The 26,583-nt window shown below is 50.7% G+C and overlaps 1 protein-coding gene and 1 long non-coding RNA gene across 2 annotated transcripts in view; one reads left to right on the forward strand and one right to left on the reverse strand.

Moving 5' to 3' along the window:
- Nucleotides 1-1,478: 1,478 nt before the first annotated feature.
- UBE2QL1 (ubiquitin conjugating enzyme E2 QL1) overlaps nucleotides 1,479-26,583 on the reverse strand; it is a 55,151-nt gene continuing 30,046 nt past the window's right edge. The window contains exon 2 of the mRNA XM_069556148.1: nucleotides 1,479-2,834. Within this exon, the coding sequence (XP_069412249.1) occupies nucleotides 2,703-2,834 (132 nt within the window). The 3' untranslated portion in view covers nucleotides 1,479-2,702. The remainder of the gene's footprint in view (nucleotides 2,835-26,583) is intronic.
- On the forward strand, nucleotides 14,830-17,227 carry LOC138421788 (uncharacterized). The gene is made up of 3 exons (XR_011249639.1): nucleotides 14,830-15,082; nucleotides 15,498-16,195; nucleotides 16,833-17,227. It is a non-coding gene; the product is annotated as an uncharacterized lncRNA (long non-coding RNA).

Consider the following 26,583-nt stretch of genomic DNA (forward strand, 5'->3'; position numbering starts at 1 on the left):
TTGGTTCTGTGGGCACCGGCTGGATTCAAGTTCCTGTCTGTGAGCGGGGGTGTGGAGATGGTAGGCCTTGAACATGTGCTGGCCCGTCCAATTCCTCCCTGCTGTCCGCCTGCAGAGGGATGGGCTTCTTGGCCCGCATGGGAACATGAACCCAGCCAGCCCAACCCAGAGGGCAGGCAGGACCCACGCGCAGGGTCATCACGGAACATCCCCTCCAGCCTCTGCTGTCTGGCCAACTCTGCCATGGTTGCCTCCAGCCCCCAGAAAAGGGAATTCTTGCTTCTAAGAGTCAAAACAATAGTTGAGTTTTAAATTATTCCCTGCTGCTTTTTAAAATAAAAACATCTTCCCAATTTAAGTGAAGACTAGCTTTTTTTGTTTTAACAAAGAGGTATTTCTTCTGTAACTTCTGGTTCCTAACAAACCTAATAGAAACACCACGCACAGGAAGTCTAGGTTGTACAGGTTGGAATGCAGACAAGCCAACGGTCTCCCTCCCCGTTGCTGTTGGCCGTCACCTTGCCCACCACCTGGCTGCACCTGAACCAACCATGGCCAAGCTGTTCGATCAGCTAATGAGCAGCACTCAAGTGACCCAGCTTTGGGTCAAATATGTACCTACGTTCCTAGCAGAAACTTACTTTTATTTTACAACTGGAAGCGGGGACTTCTGGAAAGAAAGAAACCGAGGTGCTCTCCCTGACCAGCGCTTCTGCCCTAGGCCCTCACTCTCCCACGTGTGATTCCATTACAGACTGGAGCCCAGGGGCCCAGGGACCGTCGGCTGGATGTCACATTTCCAGGATGGAGAATTCTGCCGTGGAGGATCAGGTGAATGGACGCATCAAGTTAACTGTCATCGAATTTCATGACTACTCTTATTCAGAGGGAACTTGAAGAGGTCAAGTGTCTTAGCTGCACAGAACTGCGTATGTATCTGGGGCCATAAGAACATGGTTGAAATAATTGAAGCAGCAATAAAGAGTAGATTTGGGTAAGGACAAACCCTACTGGGAGGAGATGCCCTTGGCTTTAAGGTTTGGTGTCAGATCTCTGACCATGTGGGACAGGTGCATGGGGCGCCAAGCACCCGAAACTGCCTGCAAGATTTAACAGAATGAGCAAAGACGTTTCCTCTTCCTTCATGGTGCTAAACTATGACTGGCAACATCCGGGTTTGGCCAAATAACCCATCAGTCCTTCCAGTTAGTTTCCGATTGTCTTTTGGGCTGCTTCTGGGGACCATTCCAATCCACTGGATTTTTTAAAAGACCATGGGTTCCTGAGACTCCTTTCCTGCAACTCATGGCAGAATGCCTCCCTGGCATGTGTAGCATCTGAACTATGAACCCAGGAATCGAACCTGTGTCTCTGGCGTCTCCTGCATTGGCAGGTGGATTCCTTATCACTGGTGCCACCTGGAAAGCCTGAAAATAGATTAAATACTTTCAGTGGAAGGAGAGCCCACAATGACCAGATTCAGGTATGCGTGATTTTATTTAAAATGTGTCCAATAAGATTTTTCCACTTGGAATGAACATTTTACTTCTTTCCGCATATTATAAGAAACCGTGGTTTCCTCATTTCATGGAACTTCTTGGAAAGGTCTAAGTAACTTAACAGAAGAGAAAACTGAAATTGTGGGGAGATTAAATAACAGAAGTTTATATCCTAGCGAGGGTGCTCACGCGTCGTGGCCTCGGGGACACACAAGTGACTACTGGGCCATGCAAATTGTCCTACCGTCACCGGGTCTCCGAAGGCAGTCCTGGCATTCCCTGTCACGAGCACACGGGAGGACATGGGTCAGGCGACTTCAGCGAATGGGGCACTGTGTTCTGCTTTCGGTGGTGGGTCGACCAGCAGAGAGGAGACAGGAACACGAACATCGTAGGAGCGTCTGAGGATGTCGGAAAAGACCCCGTCCGCAACCCAACACCGTTTCTCTGAGCGCCCCCCATCCCGGCGTCTGCGCCTGTGTGCCCTGTCGCAGCCACAGCACCCCACCTTCACCCACAGGCATGGGCTGAGCTGCGGACCGCACGCGCTTCGGCGTCGGCCTTGGGATCACCGTCTGGCCAAGAGGGCGGTTGCTGTTTTCCATCCCAAGAACCTGGCCATGTTAAATTTTTTTGTTCTCATGAACCAGTGGTCATAGAGCACAAACGAGGTCTGCATGTCATGACCCGGGGCCACAGAAAGACGCGTCTTCAAGTTACGACGCTGACCTGCCGGGGAGAGAAAGAGACACGGGGCACAGCAAACGGGGGCCGGACGGGCACGGCGTTCCTAGGGGCGTGTCAACGGGTCGAGCGAGGGGAGCTGAGTTTCCTGCCTGCTCTTTGGAGCTGCTGTCAGGAGAAGCTAGAGGCCCAATGATGGGGTGCGGGCGGGGCGGGGAGGGCAGGGGGGCGGGGGAACGTCACCATCTCGACGTGTGTTCTAAAGTGACCTAGAGATGATCGCTCATTTATCATCGAAACCTAATCCCGAACAGCGTTGGCTCCCCCTCCTTCTCTCTGTAAACACATCTGATCATAAATAACTTAGGCGTCTCCTTGGCATTCAGGATTCCGTTCCGAAGGCTGGAGTTATGAAAAGGAAGAAGGGTGCTCAGCGTGGAGAGGAGATGTCAGGTGTGTGTGTGTGTGTGTGTGTGTGTGTGGAGAGGCAGCTTAAGCGTCTAGTGCACATCTCGAACATCAGCCGTCAGAGACGGGCGGGGTGACCCAGCCGTACTTTTCATGAGTCTTCACCAAACTCTTAAAGGTGGCTTCGGCTTCCTTGCGACTGAAGGACTTTTTTGACTTGCCAGCTTTTCTACAGATCCGCCCCTGGGTGAGAGGGAAAAGATAAAAAGCAGGTTAGAGCCCAGCAGTGATCCCGATTACTGCCGTCTTTGTGAAGAACACTCACAGAGGCGGGGACTTCTGAAGTCCGTGATGAAAGGAGAGATAGGGAACATCATGGCTTTGGTACCAAACAGATGCAGGAGTCCAGTGGCAGGCAAGCTTTTAGGGGAGGGAGAGACACGGGTGCTGCTGGGGTCCTTGGAAGGCGCTCATCCCTGGATGCTGGCAGGCGGTCTCTGGGAGGACCAGCCTTATCAAAAGAGCATCCAAGCAGAATGCAGCGCGTCGCCCTGGAGGCAAAAATGCTATTCTAACTTCTCTTCCCTCCCGCCTCAGGGTGCCTTTAATTACAACTTAGTGATAACGCATTTATGTATAATGTGTGTATTTATACATTCACACACACACGCACACTTGAAAACTCTGACTTTCCACATTCAAGCTCAGGAGCAAAAAGCGACTTTCTTGCATTTCATGCTGTGAGGGAACAAGCTCCTGAGAAGACAGAAGGGCCATTGACACGAAGGCAGAAGCCTGGCCCTGAGGGTTCCCAGGGAGGGGTTCAGGTGAGGCCAGCGCTTCCCCTACACAGTCCCTGGTGGTAGGGGGTGAGGGGAGAGGTTTGCCCAGTTCTCAGTGCCGGGGCAGGCCATGGTCTGAAGGACGGAGCACGTGGGACTGCAGTGAACAGAGGGTCTGGTTCATCTTGGCACGGCCACAGGCTCCAGACCATGAGAAGGAACCAGGGGACCCCACTGAGTGGCCGGGGCTCAGGCCATTCCCCCCCTCGGGGAGCCCTGGGGAGGGAGGTTTACCTTGGCGGTGGTGGGGATGGGTGGACGAAGGACCACAGGAGCGGGGCGGGGCCGGACTCCCCGTCAGACAAGCTGTTGCTGTTCTTACTGCCCCAGGCTCGGCCAGCCCCCACGTGACAGCCCGTCAGCGGAAACGCTGTCTGAGCCTCAGGCACACGTCCTTGCACCCGACCTCCCCTCGCTCGCCTGTGCTGGCAGATCCGCCTCTCATCCTGAGCATCTCATACACACGTTTTGTCGGTGGGAAACACCCGCAGTTTCACCCACTAGGGAAGACATGCACGCTGTTCTCAACAGGCAACGTTCACTAACGATGCACTCTGGGCAGTCTCTCTGCATTCCTGACATGTGATGCCCAAGCGCCACCTGTGTAAGGGGACCCGGACAGGAACCCGGACTCATGCCTAGGGCCTCACCGCATACCTGTCCCCCCTGCAAAGGCAGCCCCCCACCTCTGTGTGGCTGGGTGCGTGAGATCCCCCATCCGAGCTCTGATAACCCACTGACAAGCCCCTGGGAAGACATCTGAATCCACGAGGGAGATAGCACAGACCCCTACGACCTGAGAATGGGAGGCTGTGTCACACATCTAAATTTAGGGCTTCTCGTTCCTTCCCAACACTTGCTGTTTTTCCAGCAGGGGAGACTCAGAGCCACACCCAGCCGAGGAGTCAGCCTCCGGAGCCCCTGTGTTGCTCTGTCCCTCTGGCCATGTCTCTGGCTGAACTTTTTCAGCTGCCAGTCAAGGGCAAGACCACCTCTTCTAATTAGCTGCTCCGTGCATGCCCAGTCACTTCAGTCATGTCCAACTCTCTGCAACCCCATGGACCACAGCCCGCCAGGCTCCTCTGTCCATGGGATTCTCCAGGCAAGAATACTGGAGTGGGTGGCCATTTCCTTCTCCAGTGATAAAGTAAGAAGTAAATGAAGTGAAGTCACTCAGTTGGGTCCAACTCTTTGCGACCCCATGGACTGTAGCCTAACAGGCTCCTCCGTCCACGGGATTTTCCAGGCAAGAGTCCTAAAGTGGGTTGCCATTTCCTTCTCCGATTAGCTGCTTGGTCCACATCAAATAGGAGATCAAAGCAGTTGATCTCCTGCTAAAGGAAATCAACCCTGACTATTCATCGGAAGGCTGATAGTGAAGCTCCAATACCTTGGCCACCTGGTGCTGACTCAATGGAAAAGACCCTGATTCTGGGAAAGACTGAAGGCAAGAGGAGAAAGGGGCAAAAGAGGATGAGATGGTTGGATGGCATCACCGACTCAATAGACATGAGTCTGAGCCAACTCCAGGAGATGCTGAAAGACAGGGAAGCCTGGCGTGCTGCAGTCCATGGAGTCGAGAAGAGTCAGACACGACTGGGTGACTGAACGGAAACAGCCATGTCACATGAGCTGCTAAACGGCGAAGGAAAACGGGACAAGAAGGCAGGAAACCACCGTTTTCTGACTGCTAGAAACGTCCCCGTGCCTCTCTTGCTTTGCTTATGGGAGGTAGTTATACGATACAAAGGGACCATGAGAAGCTAAGACATTTATAATCGTCACTGTGTGAGCCAAGATCAAAGTCCAGCATTATTTCATTAAACACAGGCAACTGTATCTTTGCAGGGATGTCAGTATCAATTTCCACATAAGTGGGAACAAGTATCAAGAGCTAATTTCTTTCCCATAAAACGCCAGTTCTAACCATGTCTATCATTCTTTTCTACGATACTGAAAATTTATGGTATGACTAGAGAATTCTGAACTAACGGCAGCCGGACAAATACCAGCTCACAATAATCTTGGAATATTCCTGTGCTCTTGGCATGAACATATACTTGGCTCATTCTTTGTGAAAGTCCCAATTGTTACAGAAAACAACAGTCAAAACTCCAAACGAACAGACCAGTCTTTGTAACCTCTTCTCCCGGAGAAGAATTATGAACATAAAACACCAGCACCCAGTCAATTCAGCAGCTGGGAGACAGAGCCCGTGGGAGACAGAGCACGTGTGTGGCAGCCGGGGTCTCGGCATCTCCCCTGCGCTCAGCTGGCCTCCAGCACCTCCCTCTCGCCTCGCGTCTTATGGCTGAGTTTGCAGCTAACAGATACCCCTGCACAGACCGCCTGTCCTCCTCTGATTGGCTATTTAAGCATCGCCCAGTAACACACTGGGCTTGAAAACCAGGGCGGCTGAGCTACGCTTGCTGAAATGCCCATGAGGAGCCCACTGCACCGGGAAGGTCAGGGGCACTCTGTCCACCCCGGGCCCCTTGATAGTCCAGGCCACTCTGACACTGAACCAACTCCCATTCTTTTTTTTTTTTTAATTGTTTTGACAGTGCCATGTGGCTTGTGGGATCTTAGTTTTCCAACGAGGGATTGAACCCAGGCCAAGGCAGTGAGAGCAATGAATCCTAACCTAATCCTAATCCCTAGACTGCCAGGGAACGTCTTTAGTTTTTTAATTGAAGTGTAGCTGATTAACAACGTTGTATTAGTTTCAGGTGTATGGCGAAGTGATTCAGTTATATATGCATATATACATATATATGTGCACACACATTTATATTAATTCTCTGAATACATGCATTATGGACATATATTTTTTCCATTTTATGTTATTACAAGATATTGAGTACAGTGCCCTGTGCTATACAGCAGGTTCTTGTTTATTATGGATTTTATATACAGTAGTGTGTGTATGTAAATCCCATATTCTTAATTTTATCCCTCCTCTGTTTTGGTAACCACAAGTTTGTTTCCTGTATCTGTGAGTTTCTGTTTTGGAAATAAGCTCATTTGTATCACCTTTTTCAGATTCCACATATGAATGATATTATATGGTGTTAATATCTTTCTCTTTCTGACTTCATTTAGAATGGCAATCTCTGGGTCCATCTATGTTGTTACAAATGGCAATATTTCATTCATCTTTATGGACGAGTAATATTCCACTGTATATATATACTACTATATGTATATAGAAATGTGCATGCATTGGGCTTCCCAGGGGGTGCTAGTGGTAAAGAACCCACCTGCTAAAGCAGGAGATGCAAGAGACATGGGTCCAATCCCTGGGTTGGGAAGAACCCCTGGAAGAGGGAATGGACCCCACTCCAGTATTCTTGCCTGGAAAATTCCATGGATGGAGGAGCCTTGTGGGCTACAGTCCATGGGGTTGCAAAGAGTTGGACACGAGTGAAGGGCCTTAGCACGCATGCATCTACATATATTAATATATACAATCTTTATCCATTCACCTGTGCATGGAGACTTAGGTTGTTCCCATGTCTGGGCTATTGTGAGCAGCACTGCTATGAACGTGGGGGTGCATGAATTAAAGAGCTTTTGAATTAGAGTTTGCTCCAGATATATGCCCAGGAATGAACTCGCTAGATCATACGCTAGCTTTAGTTTCAGTTTTCAAGGAACCTCCTTACTGCTCCCTGGCGGCTCAGACAGTAAAGAATCCACCTGCAATGTGGAAGGCCTGGGCTTGATCCATAGTTCGGGAAGATCCCCTGGAGAAGGGGCTACCCACTCCAGTACTCTGGCCTGGAGAATTCCATGGACTGTGTATATAGTCCACAGGGTCGGAAAGAGTCGGACACGACTGACCTTCACTCACTCACTCACTCACTCACACTGCTCCATAGCGGCTGCACCGGTTTGCATTCCCACCAGCAGTGTCTGAGGGCTCCCTTTTCTCCACACCCTCTCCAGCATTTGTTTGTAGACGTTTTCATGGTGGCTGTTGTGACCAGTGTGAGGTGAGCCCTCACTGTGGTTTTGCTTTGTGTTTCTCTGACACCTGGTGATGCTGTGTCTCCCATTCTTCCTTCCAGGGAGCAGTCTCCTGGAGTCTGGACTCTGGGGAAAACTGCAGCCTGACTTCTCTGACCCTCTGTGTGTCCGTGCTACGCCGCTTCAGTCATGTCTGACTCTGTGTGACCCCATGGCCGGTGGCCCACCAGGCTCCCGTCCCCGGGACCCACCAGGCAAGAAGACTGGAGTGGGCTGCCGTTTCCTTCTCCCCGACCCTCTGTGCATCCCTCTGTAGATCAGGGCCAAAACCCACTTCACAGCAGCACTAGGAACGCCAGATAAGCTACTGAATTTCAAAACATGGTGAGAGCTTTAAGGTGTATACAACGAATTAAGAACAGTTTTTCTTATTTTCCTAACCTGATGGTTTCTCTTATCCGTTTCCATGTAACTAATACTCAGACAGTCTTTCTTGGAGATTTCCCTTCCAATAACTCTTGTTTTTCCCTAAAACACCTCCACTTTAATGCTAAAGGACCTGATCTGAGAGTTTACTCAGCCTACATGATAGCTCTGTGCTCTCACTAAGAGCTCAGAAAAGTACCCTCTCTCTCCTGATGACCGTCAGCCTTGCTCCCGATTGTAAATGTACAGTTATACATAACCATAGGGTTCTGCCCCAATCACCTTAAAAAACTCAAAATCTCACTGTAATATTGACACCGAGCAGTGCTCACAAGCACCCAGCTCCCTGGGGCTACATCTGCCAAGCACAGCCATTCAGTGGTGCTTGGTTTGAACTCTCTATTTCGCTCACGGCATTTTTTGTTTGTTTGTTTGTTTGGGGGGAGTGTGTCAATCACAGTGAACAACATGAGAACATTTCCACGGAGCTAACGGGTGACCCCAGACTCAGGTCCTCGCACCAGCCGCGGGGTCTGCTGCGGCTGCTGTCACCCCAGTGTGCGCGCTGAATTGCCTGTCTCTGTCTCCTGCTCACCTCTCGCTCATTCATTCACTCACTCAGTATGCTGGATCCTGGGCGTAGAAAGACAGGGACTGCGGCCCCTGCAGCTGGGCCTTAGATTCATCGCGGGGAGAGAGCTGAAGTGTGTTGTCGGTGCTGAGACAGGAGGGGGTACATCAGGGTTTCTCAGCCCCCGCACTACCAGCAACACAGGCTGGCTGATTCTTTGCTGGGGGGTGTCCTGTGCACAGGAGGATGCTCAGCAGCGTCCGTGGAGATGCTAGTGGCACTACATGAGCTATGACATCCTAAGCATCTCCAGATATCGCCAGGTATCCCCTGAGAGACAAAATCAGCCCCGAACGCGAGCCACTGGTGTATGGAATAAAGATGGCCCTGAGCAAGGGGCAGACGGTCCATCTCCATTCATTCAGCAAACAGTCGCCCAAGTCCTCCCGGAGTTACAAACTGGGCTGGTTACTGGGACTGCATGCTTGCGTGCTGAGTCACTTCAGTCGTGTCTAACTCTTTGTGACCCTGTGTAATGTAACCTGCCAGGCTCCTCTGTCCCTGGGATTCTCCAGGCAAGAATACGGGAGTGGGTTGCCATTTCCTCCTCCAACTGGGACTGCAGGGTTTTCTAAATTGGAAACGATTCTGATCCTCATGGAACTTATAGCTCAGCAGGGAGGGTGGGGTCTACCTAGGGGAGAGGGAAGGAGAAGAGGTAGGGTTCGTTGTCTGTGGGTTCAGAAAGATTTCCACGTCTAAAGACACTTGAACTGAGCCTTGAAATACGGGTGGAAAGTGTTTGCCAGGCCATGGTGGGTGAGGACAAGGGACCCCAAAGTGGAGGTTGAAAGACATGGCTGTATTCAGAAAAGGATGGGAAGACACTTGGTGAAGCTAGGGTGTGTGGGTGTGTGTGTGTGTGGGCGCGCGCGCGGGCGACGGGCAGGGGTGAAGAATTCAATACGCCTGGCCTCAAAGCCCTGCTCCAATACCTCCTGGCTGTGTGACCTTGGATGTGTTAATTAACCTCTCTGAATTGCAACTTCCTCACCTGGAAAATAAGCATAATAACAGTGCTATGTGACATTGAGGTTTTATAGGGACTTAATGTGTTAACAGATGTAGGATGCTCAGCTCAGTGTCAGGCACAGGATGAACACAATAAATGTGGATTTTCATCTTTGAAATCATCACAGACGATCTTATCCCTGTTCTTTGGCAAAGTTAGCTCCGTTCTGCCCTCCTGGAAAAAAAATGTGTGGATATTATGATGGCTTATCCGGTCACAAAAACATCTTCAGGCAAGTCCAGTATTCTGTATTTGTAGGGCTGCTTTCCTAGCCCTTTCAGTAACATCATTTTAACTGGTTGACATAAACATATTCATTTGACATTTCTCACTTGGTTAGATTTTCTTCTATTTTTCTTCTTTGCCAACATGCTTTCATGACATTTTCGTGGTTCACTTGCCCATGAATTACAAGCTTTGCTCCTTTAAAACTAGTAGGGACTTACAGACTCTTCATGCAAAGTGTTGAGGCTCCTTCACTCGTTTCCTGTGTGGAATTACAGAGCGGCTGTAATTTGTTTTTAAAGTCTTAGAACGTGTGACTGTTAGTCTAACAGCACTTGTGCACGCCACCTCCCCGATGTGGGTTTCAAGCATGTATCGTGCTCAGTGTAGACTCTCTCGAGGATGCTGCACGTGGAGGAGACGCTCAGACCGGACCTGTGCTCGGCTTGAGGGAAACACAGGAACACGCAGATTTGGAAGGAGGTCCGCTTGGAAAGACGGCAGTGATCTCACCTCTCTCTGAAGCTCTGCCATTCAAAGCAGGTCAGCTTACAAGTTCTAAGACAGATGAGACTCTGCAGTGAATGAGACCACTTCAGAGAAATGCTTTCCCAAATCAAAGGGTGGCTCTGAAACCGCTGGCCAGCGGGGAAGGCACTCCCGCTGGATGTGGTCCAGTGAGGCATCAGGGAGAGGCTGATGTGGGCTGGAAACGGGCCGAGTTGATTCCACCTTGGCCGTGGGTCTGAGAACGTGTGTGTGTGTGTGTATGCACGTATGCACGTGTACACGTATATACATGTGCGTGTATGTACATGAATGCTCACATGTGGGCTTGCATGTGCACGCGTGTATGTGTGTGGCTACAGTGATGTTGTTTAAACTGCAGGGAGAGAAATGTGAGGGTCCCTGAGCTGACTGGAATCCAGGAGTCGCCTGGAGGGAAGCCTCAGGCCTCATACCTGGACTTGGAGGATGGTCAGTTTACGGGGGAGCCTGCTGCCTGTCAGGGACCCCACCCAGCACCAGCCATGGCAGGGAAGCGGGGCAGAGGGGCTCGGAAGGGCAGGCAGTGAGGGGGCAGAATGATGCTGTGGGCATGTGCCGTGCGGCCACCTGGGCAGGTAACGAGCTGGTCCTGGAAATGGTTCTTTTTTTTCCTTTGGCTGCACCACATAGCTTGCAGGATCTTAGCTCCCAGACCAGGAATTGAACCTGAGCCCATGGCAAAGAGAGCACCGAGTCCTAACCACTGGACTGCCAAGGTGTTGGGTTTTGGCAGCTACGAAAGCCCCTGCTCGCCCGTGTGGCCGCTGTCCACGAGTGCAAGGGCAGCCGCTCCGTGTCCGGCTCACGTCAGCTCCTGCGCCCAGTGCTGGGGCTGCTTTCACACACTGCATCTCACTAAACCTCCACAGACAACATTCCGCTTTAGCGTGGTGGTCAGGGCTGGTCAGTGGGTCCACAAGGCACAGCTGCTTCGCGCAGTCCACCAGGTGAGGACCAGCGGGCCTGGGAGGGCCCCGTGGCCAAGAGAGGTGGCCCCGTGGCTGGGCCCACGGGACACGGCTTTGCCGGACCTGGGGGGCTCCCTCTTGGCAGCCAGTGTGTCCGAGGGCACAGAGGCTCAGCGCCCCCCGCGGCCTGCCCCGGTGCTGGGCGTTCAGGTCCCTGTGCCCTCCTTCTGGGTTTTAAGCAGAATCCGTGCCCAGCGTGTCTCCTGTCACACCATCCCCACACCCCGCCCCAGCTATTTGTAATTTACTCTCAGATCTTATTGGGAACATCTTTGGTGAGACACAAAAAACTAAAAATAGAACACCATACAAACACACTCCTGGGTATATATCAAAAAAAAGAAAAAAACTGCAAACCACTGATTCAAAAAGATACACGCACCCCAAGTTCATAGCAGCATTACTTACAATTGCCAAGACATGGAAACAATCTAAGTTTCCATCAACAGTTGAATGGATAAAGATGTGGTGTACATAAACAATGGAATATTCAGTCGGTCACTTCAGTCACTCAGTCGTGTCCCGCTCTTTGCGACCCCATGGACTGCAGCACGCCAGGCCTCCCTGTCCATCGTCAACTCCCAGAGTTTACTCAAACTCACGTCCATTGAGTCGGTGATGCCATCCAACCATCTCATCCTCTGTCATCCCCTTCTTCTCCCGCCTTCAACCCTTCCCAGCGGCAGGGTCTTCAGCATAAAAAGGAATGAAATTTTGCCATTTGCAGTAACACGGATGGAGCTGGAAAACACTGTGCTAAGTAAAGTAAGTCAGACAGAGAAAGACAGATGCTGTGTGGTATCACTTACGTGTAGAATCTAAAAAGCAAAACAAACCGGTGTATTAAAAAAAAAACGGACTCACAAATATAAGAGAACAAACTAGTGATTACCAGTGGGAAGAGGAGAGCGGGGGCAGTATAGGGGCGGGGGAGTAAGAGATATAAACTCCTAGGTATAAAATAAGCTACAAGGACATACTGTACATCGCAGGGAATTCAGCCAATACTTTATAATAACTATAAATGAACTGTAACTTCTAAAATTTGCAAATCACTACATTGTATGCCTATAACTTAAATAATATTTTATATCAAGCATACTTCAATTAAAAAAAAGCCTCTATATCCTCATTGCAAAATACTATAAAGATTCTGCTGCTGCTAAGTTACTTTGGGCATGTCTGACTCTTTGCGACCCCATGGACTGTAGCCCACCAGGCTCCTCAGTCCATGGGATTCTCCAGGCAAGTTTACTGGAATGGGTTGCCATGCCCTCCTCCAGGGGATCTTCCCGACCGAGGGATCAAACCCGCATCTCTTAGGTCTCTCGCATTAGCAGGCAGGTTCTTCACCACTAGCGCCACCTGGGAAGCCCATAAAGATTCTACAATATATTAAAGGTCTTATTTTTATAATACAAACCACCACCAAAAAAAAAAAAAAAAGACTGTGAGGCAGACTCTAGAAATGATCAACTCAAAACTTTCATCTCAGAAACAAAAAAGCTGTCTATCTTTCTGGAAGTTACACCTTGAGGACACAAGGTCTGTCCTCTAATTCTGACACTGGGTACTAATTCATAGTTAAGACACAGAGCCTATTAGAAAAGTGCCTTTCATGGCAGGTCGCTAGAACATCCCCCTGGAACAGAGGACACTGGGGGCAGCGTGCTCGTGGTGCTGGATGGAATGGACCTGCCCTCGGTGGCTGCAGGGGGCAAGCCCAGACTCCGCCGCTCAGGGAGCGGCATGAAGCTTTGCATGTGTGCACTCGTGGCTACACGTCCTCTGAAGAAAGGCGCTGTGGTCCCTCTACCGGAAATGTCCTCACAGAGCATCGTGGGGCTGCATGTGTCCACCCGAGGCAGGCAGAGCGCCAGCAGGTGATGCTGTGCCTAGGAAAGATAACTGGGCGAACCCGGGCACACCTTGGGGGAAGCCGGGACTCTCTCCCCATCAGCACACAGCCTTTCACCGCACACACACCAGGAGCACTGCTCTTGTGGTCGACCCACCCTGAAAGACAGCAGTCCCCCACCGTTCTGGCACCAGGGGCCAGTTTCGTGGAAGACGATTTTCCCACAGACTGGGGTGGAGTACCGTTTCAGGATGCTTCAAATGCATTCCATTTATTGTGCCCTTTCTTTCTGTTATTATGACATCAGTGCCGCCTCAGATCATCACGCATTAGATGCTGGATGTTGAGAATCCCTGCTCAAAGACACACCTGGTCCATCAAAGTTGCTGACGTGCAAAGGAGTGTATTTCCCGTAGGTAAACTGTATTTCCCATAGATAAAACAGAGCAGAGCTTGTGCGGGTTGCTGGAGACACCAGGGGAGGGAGATGGCCAGGGCTTGGCACAGGCCTGGTGGGTGGGACACTGGGAATGTCTGGACGAGAGAATGCTCTGTGCTGTGCTTAGTCACTCAGTTGTGTCCAGCTCTTTGCGACTCTGTGGACTGCAGCCCGCCAGGCTCTTCTGTCCATGGGACTCTCCAGGCAACAATACTGGAATGGGTTGCCATGCCCTCCTCCAGGGAATCTTCCCCACCCGGGGATCGAACCCAGGTCTCCCACACTGCAGGCGGATTCTTTACCGTCTGAGCCACCAGGGAAGCCCTGGAGGGGTGGATGCATGTACCACCAATTGGCCAGACTTGCATCCCCTCCCCGGCAGGACCACAGACCAGCTCTCCACAGCACTGACCCTCCTCAGGGCCAAGGACGCGCAGCCACTGCCGCCAGGAAGGAAGGCTTTCTGGGCGGGCAGAGTCTCCACCACAGTCTCTAAAGTGGTTTCCAAATTATTAAATGACCAATGTCTTCAGATAGTCTCTCTTGATTTTTGTGAACCTCTCAGGATGACAAAGTCAGCATCACTTTTATATAAACCTGGATAATATTTAATAGAAATTAAAGTGAAGCCACGACGTTATTTAACCCCATGGCGCCCCTTAGCTACTGTTCCTCTTTCTGTGATTTCAGTTACCCTTGTCAACTATGGTCCAAAAATACTAAATGGAAAATTCCAGAAATAAAAATTCACAAGTTTTAAATCGCAGACTGTTCTGAACAGCGAGACGAAATCTCATGCCGGGGCAGATCTTGGATACACTACAGGTTTGGCTCTAGGCCACTGAAATAAAGTGAGTATCTTAAAGTGAGTCACACGAATATTCTGGTTTCCCAGTGCATATAAAGGCTGTGCTTACACACCACGCTAGTAAATTAAGTGCACAATTGCATTGTGTGTAAAAAAACAATAGAAACATTAAAAAATCAGCATTAAGTGCAAAATGTTAGTCACTCAGTCGCGTCCGACTTTTTGTGACCCCATGGACTATAGCCCCCCAGGTTCCTCTGTCCACGGGACTCTCCAGGCAAGAACACTGGAGCGGGTGCCCATTTCCTTCTCCAGGGGATCTTCCCCCCCCCCAGGGGTTGAACCCAGGTCTTCTGCACTGCAGGCAGATTCTTTACTGTCCAAGCCACTTGGGGAGCCCACGTACAAAATAATGCTGTTGGAAAATTGGCACTGATAGGCCTGCTTGATGAAGGGTTGCCGCAGCCCTGAATTCGTTAAAAAAGAAAAAAAGCCACATCATCTGCGATGTACAGTGAAATGAGGTGTGCCTGACCGTCGCCCACAGTCCCACCCGGGACGTGAAGCCTCCCTGTCCAGCATGTGCACACAGAGAAAAAGACACAGTGTAGTGTTCTGTACGATCCGTGGTTTCCCGCGTCTGCTGGGGGGCTGAGTGTGTCCCTCGCAGATAAGAAGCGACGACTTGATAGCCGTTAAACCATCCTCAGGCCACTGGCAGCACCAAAGGCGCAGTTCGTGGATATTTTTGATTCTTGCAAAACGTAAGCATCTCTTTCTTCTACATTTTAAATAAAGTTCTAGCAATTATGGGATCTGTTTTAAGACAGACTGCATTTTCTTAGGAGAAGCAAATAGGGAAAAAGGAACGTGATGATCAGACTTTCAATTATGTAAGATAATTGCTTCAGAATTATTTTTTTCTGGAGGCTCTGCCAATAGTTCTGCTTCAGCAACTGGGTCCTGGTGGGTTTCACCAGCTGTGTGAGACACAGACAGAGGCAGCTGGACTTCACTCTTTAAAGGCAGTCGTGGTGGTGGCAGCAGCTCGTCCTCGCTGTGCTGGGCACTGCCCTCAGGACCCGGCTTGCATAGACTCCTTGCGTGGGGTGTGGGGTGGTCCCCGGACCCCCACCAGGTGGGCTCTGCTATCGTCAGCCCATCAACCCTGATTCACAGGTGAGGAAACAGACACAGAGACGCCAACCACGTGCTCAAAGTCACACCGGATCCCCCAGCTGAATCCCCGGCCAGGCTGGCTCTCAGAACACACAGCAGCTCCTGGGAGTTGGCGAGGGAACCAGGTACCGACCCTTCGCTGCACAGGACGCTCGAGCCTGGCTGCTCTTGCTGGGTACAGGGCGCCAGGCTCCCTGAGCTCCTCCGTCCCCTCCCCTCTGCACCCTTCTTCCTGGAACTCACCCCACGTGCATGCTCTGAGCTGATCAGGGCACCCAATCTGCCTTCAGCACCAAGCGTCTGGCCCTCCGGCCACCGTCGTGGGGACCTCGGCTCCTGCCCGACTCTGGGGACCTCGGTCAGCCAGGCGCCTTCACCCCCCAGGGGCTTTGTTCCCCGGGACGCCGGCATCCGTGGTCTCCGTCTGCTACACACGGCGCGGGAGGAGCTGCTGGCCACAGGCCAGTCGAGGACGGCGTGTTCCCTTCTCCAAGCTGGAGGGCCCGTTTAACACAACACAGCTGCTGCTTCTGGGGCTGCTGCTTCTGAGCGGATCCTGGCGCCTGGAGAAGCCGGAGAGCAGACCCTCTGCCCTGCTGGGAGACCCCTGCGGGGAATCTTCATCAGCTCGGTCACGCTCCCCTGACCTGGCTCCGTCACAATCATCAGCCTTCTCACAGGGGCAGCTCGGCATCCTGGTGAGTGAATAGGGCTCGGGAGTGTTTTCCTACCCACCGGACCTCTTGGGTCAGGATCAGGCCAACCCTCTGGCCCCACACCCGACACGTGACACAGATGAAGACTGTGGATTACTTTAATCTTTACTCTGTGTGTGTGTCCGTGCTTAGTCACTTAGTCATGTCTGACTCTTTGCTACCCCAGGGACTCCAGCCTGCCAGGCTCCTCTGTCCATGGGATTCTCCAGGCAAGAATACCGGAGTGGGTTGCTATTTCCTCCTCCAGGGGATCTTACCCACCCAGGGATCAAACCCAGGTCTCCCACATGGCAGGCGGATGGATTCTCTACCATCTGAGCCACCAGGGAAGCCCAAGAATACTGCAGTGGGTGGCCTATCCCTTCTCCCAGGGATCTTCCCTACCCAGGAATCAAACTGGGGTCTCCTGCATGGCAGGCAGACTCTCTACCACGTGAGCTACTCAGGAAGACCTGCTCTTCACTACTTCACTGAATTTCAGGAAAGCCGTGGTGTTCCTAATGACGTGAAATTTCAATTCTGCTCACTGGAGAGATCCCACGCCTGCCTGCCACCTGCTTCCAGTGGGATGGGTCTGAGAAGGCAGGGTCTGTGGTCAGCTAGGTTCTCTTTCTCAAAGTGCTAGGTGAGGATGGAAGTCATTGAGATGGGGACATGATGAAGCCTCGGACAGCAGCCCAGAACACGGTTTGTCTCTGAAGAGCCACGCAGACTGGGTCTCCGGTGCACACGTCCTAGTTCACACATCATGTCCTGGGCGGGAACCCTGGAGTCCGCAGCTCAGCCTCCCCTGGCCTCCCAGGTGCCGGTCACTTCCTGCTGGACACAGTCACCAGGGCGACCACTGTAGCCTCTGCGTGGACACCTCGGGCATCCAACTTATCAACGTTCTGATCTGTTTTTCTCTGACTTCCCCATTTTCTCTTTACATAAGTTTCTCTCTTTCTCTGCATAAGTTTAAAAGAATGTTTTATTGTTCATACCATTTTAAAGGTTACTTTCCCTTGACAGTTATTATGAAACATTGGCTGTATTCCTTGCACAACACATTCCTGAGCTTATCTTTCACCCAATAGTGTGTACCTCCCTCCCTCCTATGTTGCACAAACCCCGCCAGCTTTCTGGTGCTTCTCTGGTGGCTCAGTAAAGAACCTGCCAGCAGTGAGGGGGCCTGACTTTGATCCCTGGAGAAGGGTTGGGCAGCTACCCTGGAGAAGGGAATGACAACCCACTCCAGTGTTCTTGCCTGGGAAGCACCATGGACAGAGGAGCCTGCAGGGCCATGGTCTACGGGGTCACAAGTGTTGGACACGACTGAAGGACTAAACTACCAGCTTTCTGGGAAGCTGTTTCTCAGTCTGGAGCACCCGCAAGAGTCCCTCGCTCAGCCTAGGAGGCCTGCTGGGCCAGCCCTTCCGGTTTTGAAGGTGGGGGGGAGGAGATGAGTGGGGGCTGGGGTCCTCCTGTCCTGGGGGAGAAAGTGGGAGACTCCTTGCAAGCTCCGCTCCCCCCCGCCCCCAGCTCAGCACACCTGCAGGTCACCCCGAGCGAGGGCTGGGAGAAAGTGAAAGTGGAGTCACTCAGTCCTGTCCATCTCTGGGACCCCATGGACTGTAGCCCACCAGGCTCCTCTGTCCATGGGATTACCCAGGTAAGAATACTAGAGTGGGCTGCCATTCACTTCTCCAGGGGATCTTCCTGACCCAGGGATGGAACTGTGCGGGTCTCCTGGATTGCAGGCAGATGCTTTACCGTCTGAACCACCAGAGAAGCCCAGTGAGGGCTGGGAGCCAGGGCAGTGACCAAGAATCCCTAGCGGGGCTGAAACCAGGAGCCTCTGAACTTGGCCTGGGATGCTGGCTCCCGCAACATCACTTTGGCTTGGGGTGGGGGTCGTGGCCTGAGCCGGGCTGTCTGTGAGGCTGCCTTCTCCTGGAGGGTGCTCAGAGGCGGGGTGGTCGGGGGGAAGTGCAGGGGGTGGCGGAAGGAGACTCAGTCTGAGGCAGAAGGCTGTGGGGGCTGACCGGGGTCGGGGGCCATGTGGGAGGGTCTGTCCTGCTGGCCCTGCCCCCTCATGCCACCACGGAGCTCCAGCACTGATGTGAGCTGGTGGTCCCCGGGCTCACAGCTGAGGCCACCCCTGAGGATGGGCACGGAGCGATTTCTGACCCCTCACCTCTCCCTATGGCGAGGAGGGTGGGGCGCTCCTGCCCCAGGAACGGCAGCCGTCATGGAGGCACCTAAGCCCAGTGAAGACAATGGTGCTTTGGTTGTAAAAATGGAAAATAAGGAGACTCGTAGGTGGGTGGGCATCGCTAACAGGATGAGCCTTGAAACACTGCTGTAGGTAATGGGAAGAGCCAGACAAGCGAGCCAGACAAGCGTCACCAGGAGCGCATCACGCGCGGGGCACCTCTGCTTCTAGGCACGTCTGCATGCACTGGCCGAGGTCTGGGGTGGGTTTTGCATGCTTTCAGGATGCACCTGTATCTATTTTTTTGGGGGGGGTCCCAGGTTTCCGTTCCATCCTACAATGAGTCAACATGGGGGCCCTGGCCAAACAGCCCTGACCCACCTCCATGACCTTAACATGGGGTGTTTTGAAAATAGACCCACAGACAGAAAACAAACTTATGTAGCCATAGTTCAGATTCCACATATAAGCGATATCACTTGGTATCTGTCTTTTTCTGTCTGACTTATCTCCCTCAGAAATGGACTTATCTACAAAATAGATACAGTTACAAATGGACTTATCTACAAAATAGAGTTGCAGATGTAGAAAATAAACTTATGGTCATTGGGGGGCAGGAGGGAGGGGTAAACTGGGAGACTGGGGCTGACATATGACCCTACTATACATAAAATATACAGCTAATAAAGGCCTGCTGGAAAGCGCAGGGAACTCTACTCAATTCTCCGTAATGACCTATTTGGGAAAAGAATCTACAGAAGAGTGGATGCAGGTATACGTATAACTGATTCACTTTGCTAACACAGCGTTGTGACTCACCTATACTGCAATAAAAATGCAAAGGAAAACCAATCTACGTTTACCAAGGAGGATGGGACTAACAGATACACGCAACTGTATATAAAACAGATAACTAACAGGAGCCTATTGGGTAGCACTCAGTATTTTGTAATAACCTATAAGGGGAACAATCTGAAAAAGAATATATATATAACTTACATATATATGAAACGTAAACTGTGTCACTGTGCGTACACCGGAATCTAACATGACATTGTGAATCAACTACACTTCAATTTTAAAAAACACGGAACTTTCTTTCCTGGGAAAAGTGGCCATCTATGTGTGAAAAACCTTGAATAAGCAAGCAGCTTGTAGTAAACTTGAATCACGCCTGGTGTATCTTCCCGGAGAACTTGACTCTGACAGTTTTGTGTGCTGGCTGATAATGAGGTGCTAATGAGGTGCAGTGCTGGGGCAGAGGCAGAGGAAGGGAGGCTGGGAGGAAGGGAGGTGAGAGTGGGACCAGCCCCCTGCCTTTCCTCCCCACCCAGACCCCCCCTCCCCACCCAGACTGCAGACACCCCCCCAGTACCCTACCGGGGCAGGCATTTCCCCACCCTGACTTCCGAGGACCCCGGGCTGTTCTGAGCCAGGTCAATGGTGCAAAGACATCCTAACACAGGAATCCTAGTGCACCTGACCTTAAAAACTAAGAGTGTTTCATCAGGTGTGCTTTTTGGAGGGTCTTGGGGTGAAACCCAGCACCCGTAACTCAGAGGCAGCACCCATAACCAGGGCAGGTGCTCAAGCCTGTGTGCTTCTGCCCCGTGAGCGCCCATCGCATGCCAGCGTCTCACTTCCGCTGCTGGGGCCTCTGCCCCTGCATTGTGTCCCCTGCCTCCCCGCAGCCGCCCAGCCTGCTCCCCAGCTCCCTACACTGCCTTCCTTATGCTATTTTATCATTAAATGAAGAAAGCACTAGGAGTGTGAAGAGCCCTACCACCCAGCACTCAGTATTGTGGCCACGTGCTATGAACACCTGGATAAAGGCAAGGCTTGCAAACCATCAGGGCTGCAGACTGCCATCCAGCCACAGGCAGGATGTCACACAGGTGCTGGGCCCAGTGCAAGTGAAGCCCAGCACCTGCTTTTTCTGTTTGCAAGAAAATGCAGGGCAAAGATAACAGATGAAATAGCTTACTCTGTGCTGAGAAGGAAGGGGTGGGCATCTTTCTAGAAAACACCATGTTCTGTCACCAGAAAACTGTCTCAAGATTGCAATCAAGAAAGGAAGTCGTTTCTAAACTCAAATTTCTAGTCTCTGCCTGAAAAGCTTAGGAAACGGACGGGCTGATTCTGGCTGACCTAATAAACATTTAGAAAGTGATTTTCCATAAGCACCTGGGATGGCTATTACTGCTTTCAGGCCATTGCTTTAGGGATGTTCTGATTTCAGCTCTTTATTTGCATAGGGGTGGTGCTACAGAATCTTTTCTTTTTGATTAAGTCAGAACTATAGCAAGTAGAGAAACGAATTCAATCAGTGATTTTTATAAACTTCGCTGCGAATCTTCAACCAACACATGCTTTGTAATATAATAAACATACAGATGGGCATACCAGACCACCGTACCTGGCTCCTGAGAAACTTATGTGCAGGACAAGAAGCAACAGTTAGAACTGGACATGGAACAACAGACTGGTTCAAAATTGGAAAGGGAGTACCTAAAGGCGTGTACTGTCACCCTGCTTGTGTAACATCTATGTAGAGGATATCGTGTGAAATGCCGGGCTAGATGACTCACAAACTGGAATCAAGATTGCCGGGAGAAACATCAATACCCTCAGATATGCAGATGACACCACCCTCACAGCAGAGAGTGAAGAAGAACTAAAGAGCCTGTTGATGAAAGTGAAAAAGGAGAGTGAAAAAGTTGGCTTAAAACTCAACATTCAGAAAACGAAGATCATGGCATCCAGTCCTATCACTACATGGCAAATAGACGGAGAAAAGTGGAAATACTGTCAGATTTCATTTTCTTGGGCTCCAAAATCAATGAGGATGGTGACTGCAGCCACAGATATAAAAGACATTTGCTCCTTGGAAGGATAGCTATGACAAACCTAGACAGTGTATTAAAAAGCAGAGACATCACTTTGCTCACAAAGGTCCATATAGTCAAAGCTATGGTGTTTCCAACAGTCATGTATGGGGAGTTGGACCATAAAGAAGGCGGAGCACTGAAGAATTGATACTTTCAAACTGTGGTGTTGGAGAAGACTCTTGAGAGTTCCTTGGACTGCAAGGAGATCCAACCAGTCCATCCTAAAGGAAATCAACCCTGACTATTCCTTGGAAGGACTGATGCTGAAGCTGAAGCTTCAATACTTTGGACACCTGATGTGAAAAGCTGACTCATTGGAAAACACTCTGATGCTGGGAAAGATTGAAGGCGGGAGGAGAAGGGGGTGGCAGAGGATGAGATGGTTGAATGGCATCACCGGCTTGATGGATATGAGTTTGAGCAAGCTCCGGGAGACGGTGGAGGACAGGGAAGCCTGGTGTGCTGCAGTTCATGGGTCGCAAAGAGTTGGGCACGACTTAGTGACTGAACAACGAACAATAACATAAAGCTTGGGCTGGTCCCAGTTCTGACAGAGTGACATGTATCAGCTCGCTTAATCCACACCATAGAGAGATCTCGATACCCACCCTCATGAGGAGGAAACAGGCTCAGAGTTAAACAGCCTGTGGTCACACTGCAGGTGGAGCTGGAATCTGAATGCTCAGTGGTAACAAATCTGCCTGCAATGCAGAAGACCTGGGTTGGGAAGATCCCCTGGAGGAGTAAATGGCAACCCACTCCAGTATTCCTGCCTGGAGAATCCCATGGACAGAGGAGCCTGGTGGGCGACGGTCCTTGGGGTTGCAGAGTCGGACACGACTGACTGGCTAACATTTTCGCTTTCCCTGCCCACCACGGATCTGCTGTACCAGGTAAAGCAACCCTCACTGATGCAAACATGAAGACTGAGTGGCTCCCATCCACACATGCCTAGGGTATCAGCAGGTTTGCACAATATCGGTCCAATCTTTAACTGAGCAGTTCACAATTGTATTTAAATGTTAAATAGATTTCTAAAGGCAATCAACCCCGTGGCGCCAGTCCCTTTTACAGAAAGGATTACTTTATTTCTTATATCAGACTGTTGGATCCTCTCCTAGCCTCACCCTCTCCTCTCACGGTAATCAGGGTTATACTTGTTCCCTTTCATTGTCTGCCCAAATTAATTTTCCTCTTTTGTACAAAGGGACTGAACTTTGGGGCCAGCGGAAGGAGCGTATTCCTCCCTTCAATCCTTCCCGGGAGGATACGGGTCTGTTGTTACACATAGTGGGTAGGGGGCTTGTCTTTTCTCAAAACCTGTGTGCATGCTGAAAACGGCAGACAGGGAACCTCCCCTCCCCTCTGGGGACACGGGCGTGTCACAAGTCGGCTGCCAGACCATGCCAAAGGGCGGGCATCATGATGGAGATAGAGGTGCTAGGTTGACTGATGCCTGACCTGTGGGTACTTTCTGCTTTATAATGTTGTGTAAACGAAACCTGTTCTACAAGTTGACAGCGATCCCTGCAAAGCCTGCTATGGTTTCTACATCATTTTCAACCGACCTTTCTCATTTATGTCTTGCTTCTTGGCGTGGCAGAGACAGAAATTATCACCTTCTACAGTAAAAGGTGGAAAGGGATGCTGGTAGGTGGGGATCAGGGTTCACACCGAAAGAAATGCAGAGTCAAGGCTAGAGCTGGGACCCCACTGATTTGTAAACCTCCCTCCCGCATTATGTAAGTAAGCAGCAGCTTCCTAGATCTACCCAACCCCACAATGGGACCAAAAGGAGTCTCTGATTTATAACCTCAATGTAAAGACTACACCATGGCAAGTCCAATTAATTTTGTTTTCTTTATATAAAGATCAAGTTGGGTATCTATTTGGTCAATATAATTGTACACAATAACAATTGGTGTAGCAAAAAAAAAAAAAACAGCAAAAAACACAGGGAGCCCCAGAGGGCAGAACCATGCCTCTATATAAGCACAGTGGGCTTCCCGGGTGGCTCAGATAGAGAATTCTCAGACAAGAATCTCAGGTAAGAATCAGATAGTTCTAAGATAATTCTCAGAGAAGAATCAGATTCTCAGTAAAGAATCTGCCTGCAATGCAGGAGACCCAGGATCTATCCCTGGGTTGGGAAGATCCCCTGGAGAAGGGAATGGCTACCCACTCCAGTATTCTCGTCTGGAGAATTCCATGGACAGAGGAGACTGGCGGGATACAGTCCACGGGGTGGTAAAGAGCTGGACACGACTGAGCTACTAACACTTTAATACTTTTCATAAGGACAAAGCGTTTGAGGAAAAACAAATCCGACAGATAATGTTTGCACACCCAATGCAAACTGCGTTTTGCAGATACGTGAACTTTTTACTTGATAGACTTGCTATTAAGCCTAATAAACACTATACAAATATATTCTCAAGACATCTAAACTGTAACACAAATTAAATAAGGTAATTCTTATAGATAAGATTTCTGAGTAGACAACAGTATAATCAAATGTTCTGAAGAACCATCATTTAAGTTTTTGAAACCAAGCAGGACCCGCCAAGAGTCGGACACGACTGAGCGGCTGAACAGAACAAGGACAGCGTGGCCCCTCCCAGGGACAGGCTGCCCCCGCCCCTCTCTGTGTCCCCCGCCTCCTGTCTGTAGAAAAACGTTAGCCTTCTTGGCCTTCTCGGAGTTCCAAAGAAGAAATTTAATCAGAGAAGTCAAACAATGAGGACACAAAGGAAAACAGTCAAGTAAGACAAAACAATAACAGTTCAGCCATAAAACAAAGCCAAGGACCTTTAGTTCCTCCCTGAGGACTATAGATAATATTCCGAGCTGTACCCTTGAGCTGTTTTTCAGATACTAAAACCCCCACCAGGTGGAAGAAGTTAACTGTAGGCTCCCCACAAGCATGGGGATCCCAGACCCGCTGGAGCCAGAAGGCTGATGAGGTTGACTCCCAGTATTTGGTTATCTCACCACCAAGAGTCCCTTGGACAGCAAGGAGATCAAACCAGTCAATCCTGAAGGGAATCAGTCCTGAATATTCACTGGAAGGACTGATGCTGAAGCTCCAATCCTTTGGCCACCTGATGCGAAAGCTGACTCATTAGAAAATAAGACCCTGATGCTGGGAAAGATTGAGGGCAGGAGGAGAAGGGGACGATGGAGGATGAGAGGGTTGGATGGCATCACCAACTCAATGGACATGAGTTTGAGCAAGCTCTGGGAGATGGTGAAGGACAGGGAGGCCTGGCATGCTGCAGTCCATGGGGTCGCAAAGAGCGGGACACAATTTAGCAACAAAACAACCACCACCACCTCATCACCAACCAATCAAAAAACATGTCCCTGAGCTGATCAGGCACCTCTGACCCTCACCCTAAACACTGTTTTCAAAACCCTTCCCCGAATGCCACTGGGTACTCTGGGCCTTTTGACTGCAGGCTGCCCATTCTCCTTGCCCCATGGTGGATGCCTCGCAAAAAGCACCGTGCTGTCCTTCACCACAACCTGGGCTCAGTAGACTGGCTTTACTCTGCTTTGAAATATTTGGTGGGAAGCGTGAGAAAGCCACGTTGACTGTCAGCTGCTAGTCTACTGTAAATTAAGAGAATTATTTTTCCATTTTGGAAACTTAAGTTTCTAATGGGCTTCTCTGGTGGATGGAACCACAAAGAATCTTCCTGCGATGTGGGAGACCCCTGCTTCAGTGCCCAGGTTGGGAAGATTCCCTGGCGAAGGGAATGGCAACCCACTCCAGTATCCTTGCCTGGAGAATTCCATGGACAGAGGAGCCTGTTTGTTTATGTTTTGGCCACACCTCCCAGCATGTGGGATCTTAGTTCCCTGACCAGGGATTGAACCCAGGCCCCCTGCAGTGGAAGCGCAGAGCCTTAACCACTGGACCACCAGGAAAGTCCCCTGGATACCTAATTTTAACCATGGATATAATGTATGGAGTTAGTCTGTATGGCAAGCTCAGGTCAGCTGTGATTATGTATTTTACGCCCACAGATACATATTCATATACCTGTGAACACACAGCACAGACTGGAGGGGAACAAACCCCTTCTCACTGTGTTGGAAGGGACACGTGAGGCTGAGGCATCCCAGCTAATGGTCTTGGGTACCCAAGGCCTCCATGGAGGCATCACAGGACCACTCACCCTGCACCCCGCACGTGGTCCAGCCGCTCCCCGAGGGGGAAGCAGGGATCCGGGAGAGTCATGAGCACTGATGTGGTAAAGGCTCCCTTGCGTCCCGGCCGGAACGCCAGGGGGAAGTGGGACATGGGTGCCCCACATGGCATTTCACACATTAGCTCATCTAATCCTCCCCTGGGAGGTGGCCACGGTCGTAATTTTGCAAATGATCCCGTGGAGAATGAAGGGGCGAATCGCTTCTCTGTGTCAGCAGAGGTAGACAGGAGTTGGTCAGCGACCCAAAGGCTGCAGTCCATGGGGTCGAAAAGGGGTGGACCAACTGAGCAACTGAGCATGCACCCACAGCGACCCAAGCCAGCTGCTGGAATTAGACTTGGAGCTCACTGCACCAAACTTGGCATTGTAGGACCGATGAGCATCTCAGCTTTCACAAGAAATATCACCGTATCATCAGCATAAGAAATGTAATGGCTCTGAGTAAGCCAGGATATACCAAGCTTATCTGATGACAGAAAGCCTTGTTCTCACCATACCACCCCCTGCCTGCTCTCATCCTAAGTAACAGCCTAAGGGCTAGCGCTCCTGATGGAGGGGTCATCTCCACGGTGTCACAGATGGCAGTGGTGGACGGTCCCACCCAGATACCGTGAGCACAGACCAACATTCTCTTAGCCGTGCAGTGAAGTGCTGGTCGCTCAGTCGTGTCTGACTTTTTGCGACCCCACAGACTTTAGCCCACCAGGCTCCTCTGTCCATGGGTTTCTCTAGACAAGAATACTGGAGCTCCAGGGGATCTTCCCAACCCAGGGATCGAACCCGGGTCTCCCTTATTACAGGCAGATTCATTATTATCTGAGCCACCAGGGAGGTCCCTGAAGACTTGAAACCAGCCAGCACACCAGTTCCGATCAGAGGTTTCCAATAAGCATCTTTAACAAAGCCAGTGCTTACAGAAGACAAATTTCCTCTTCCACTTTAACTGAAAACAGCTCACGCAGTGGTTATGTGTACAATCGACAATTTGGGATAGGGTTTATTTCGCAGGTGCTAATTAGATATCAAAGGGAGTGAAAGAATTAAATTATCAAAACTGCCCTTTTCCTGGGAATG

The sequence above is a fragment of the Ovis canadensis genome, chromosome 16 (assembly GCF_042477335.2).
Source record: "Ovis canadensis isolate MfBH-ARS-UI-01 breed Bighorn chromosome 16, ARS-UI_OviCan_v2, whole genome shotgun sequence".
NCBI lineage: Eukaryota > Metazoa > Chordata > Mammalia > Artiodactyla > Bovidae > Ovis > Ovis canadensis.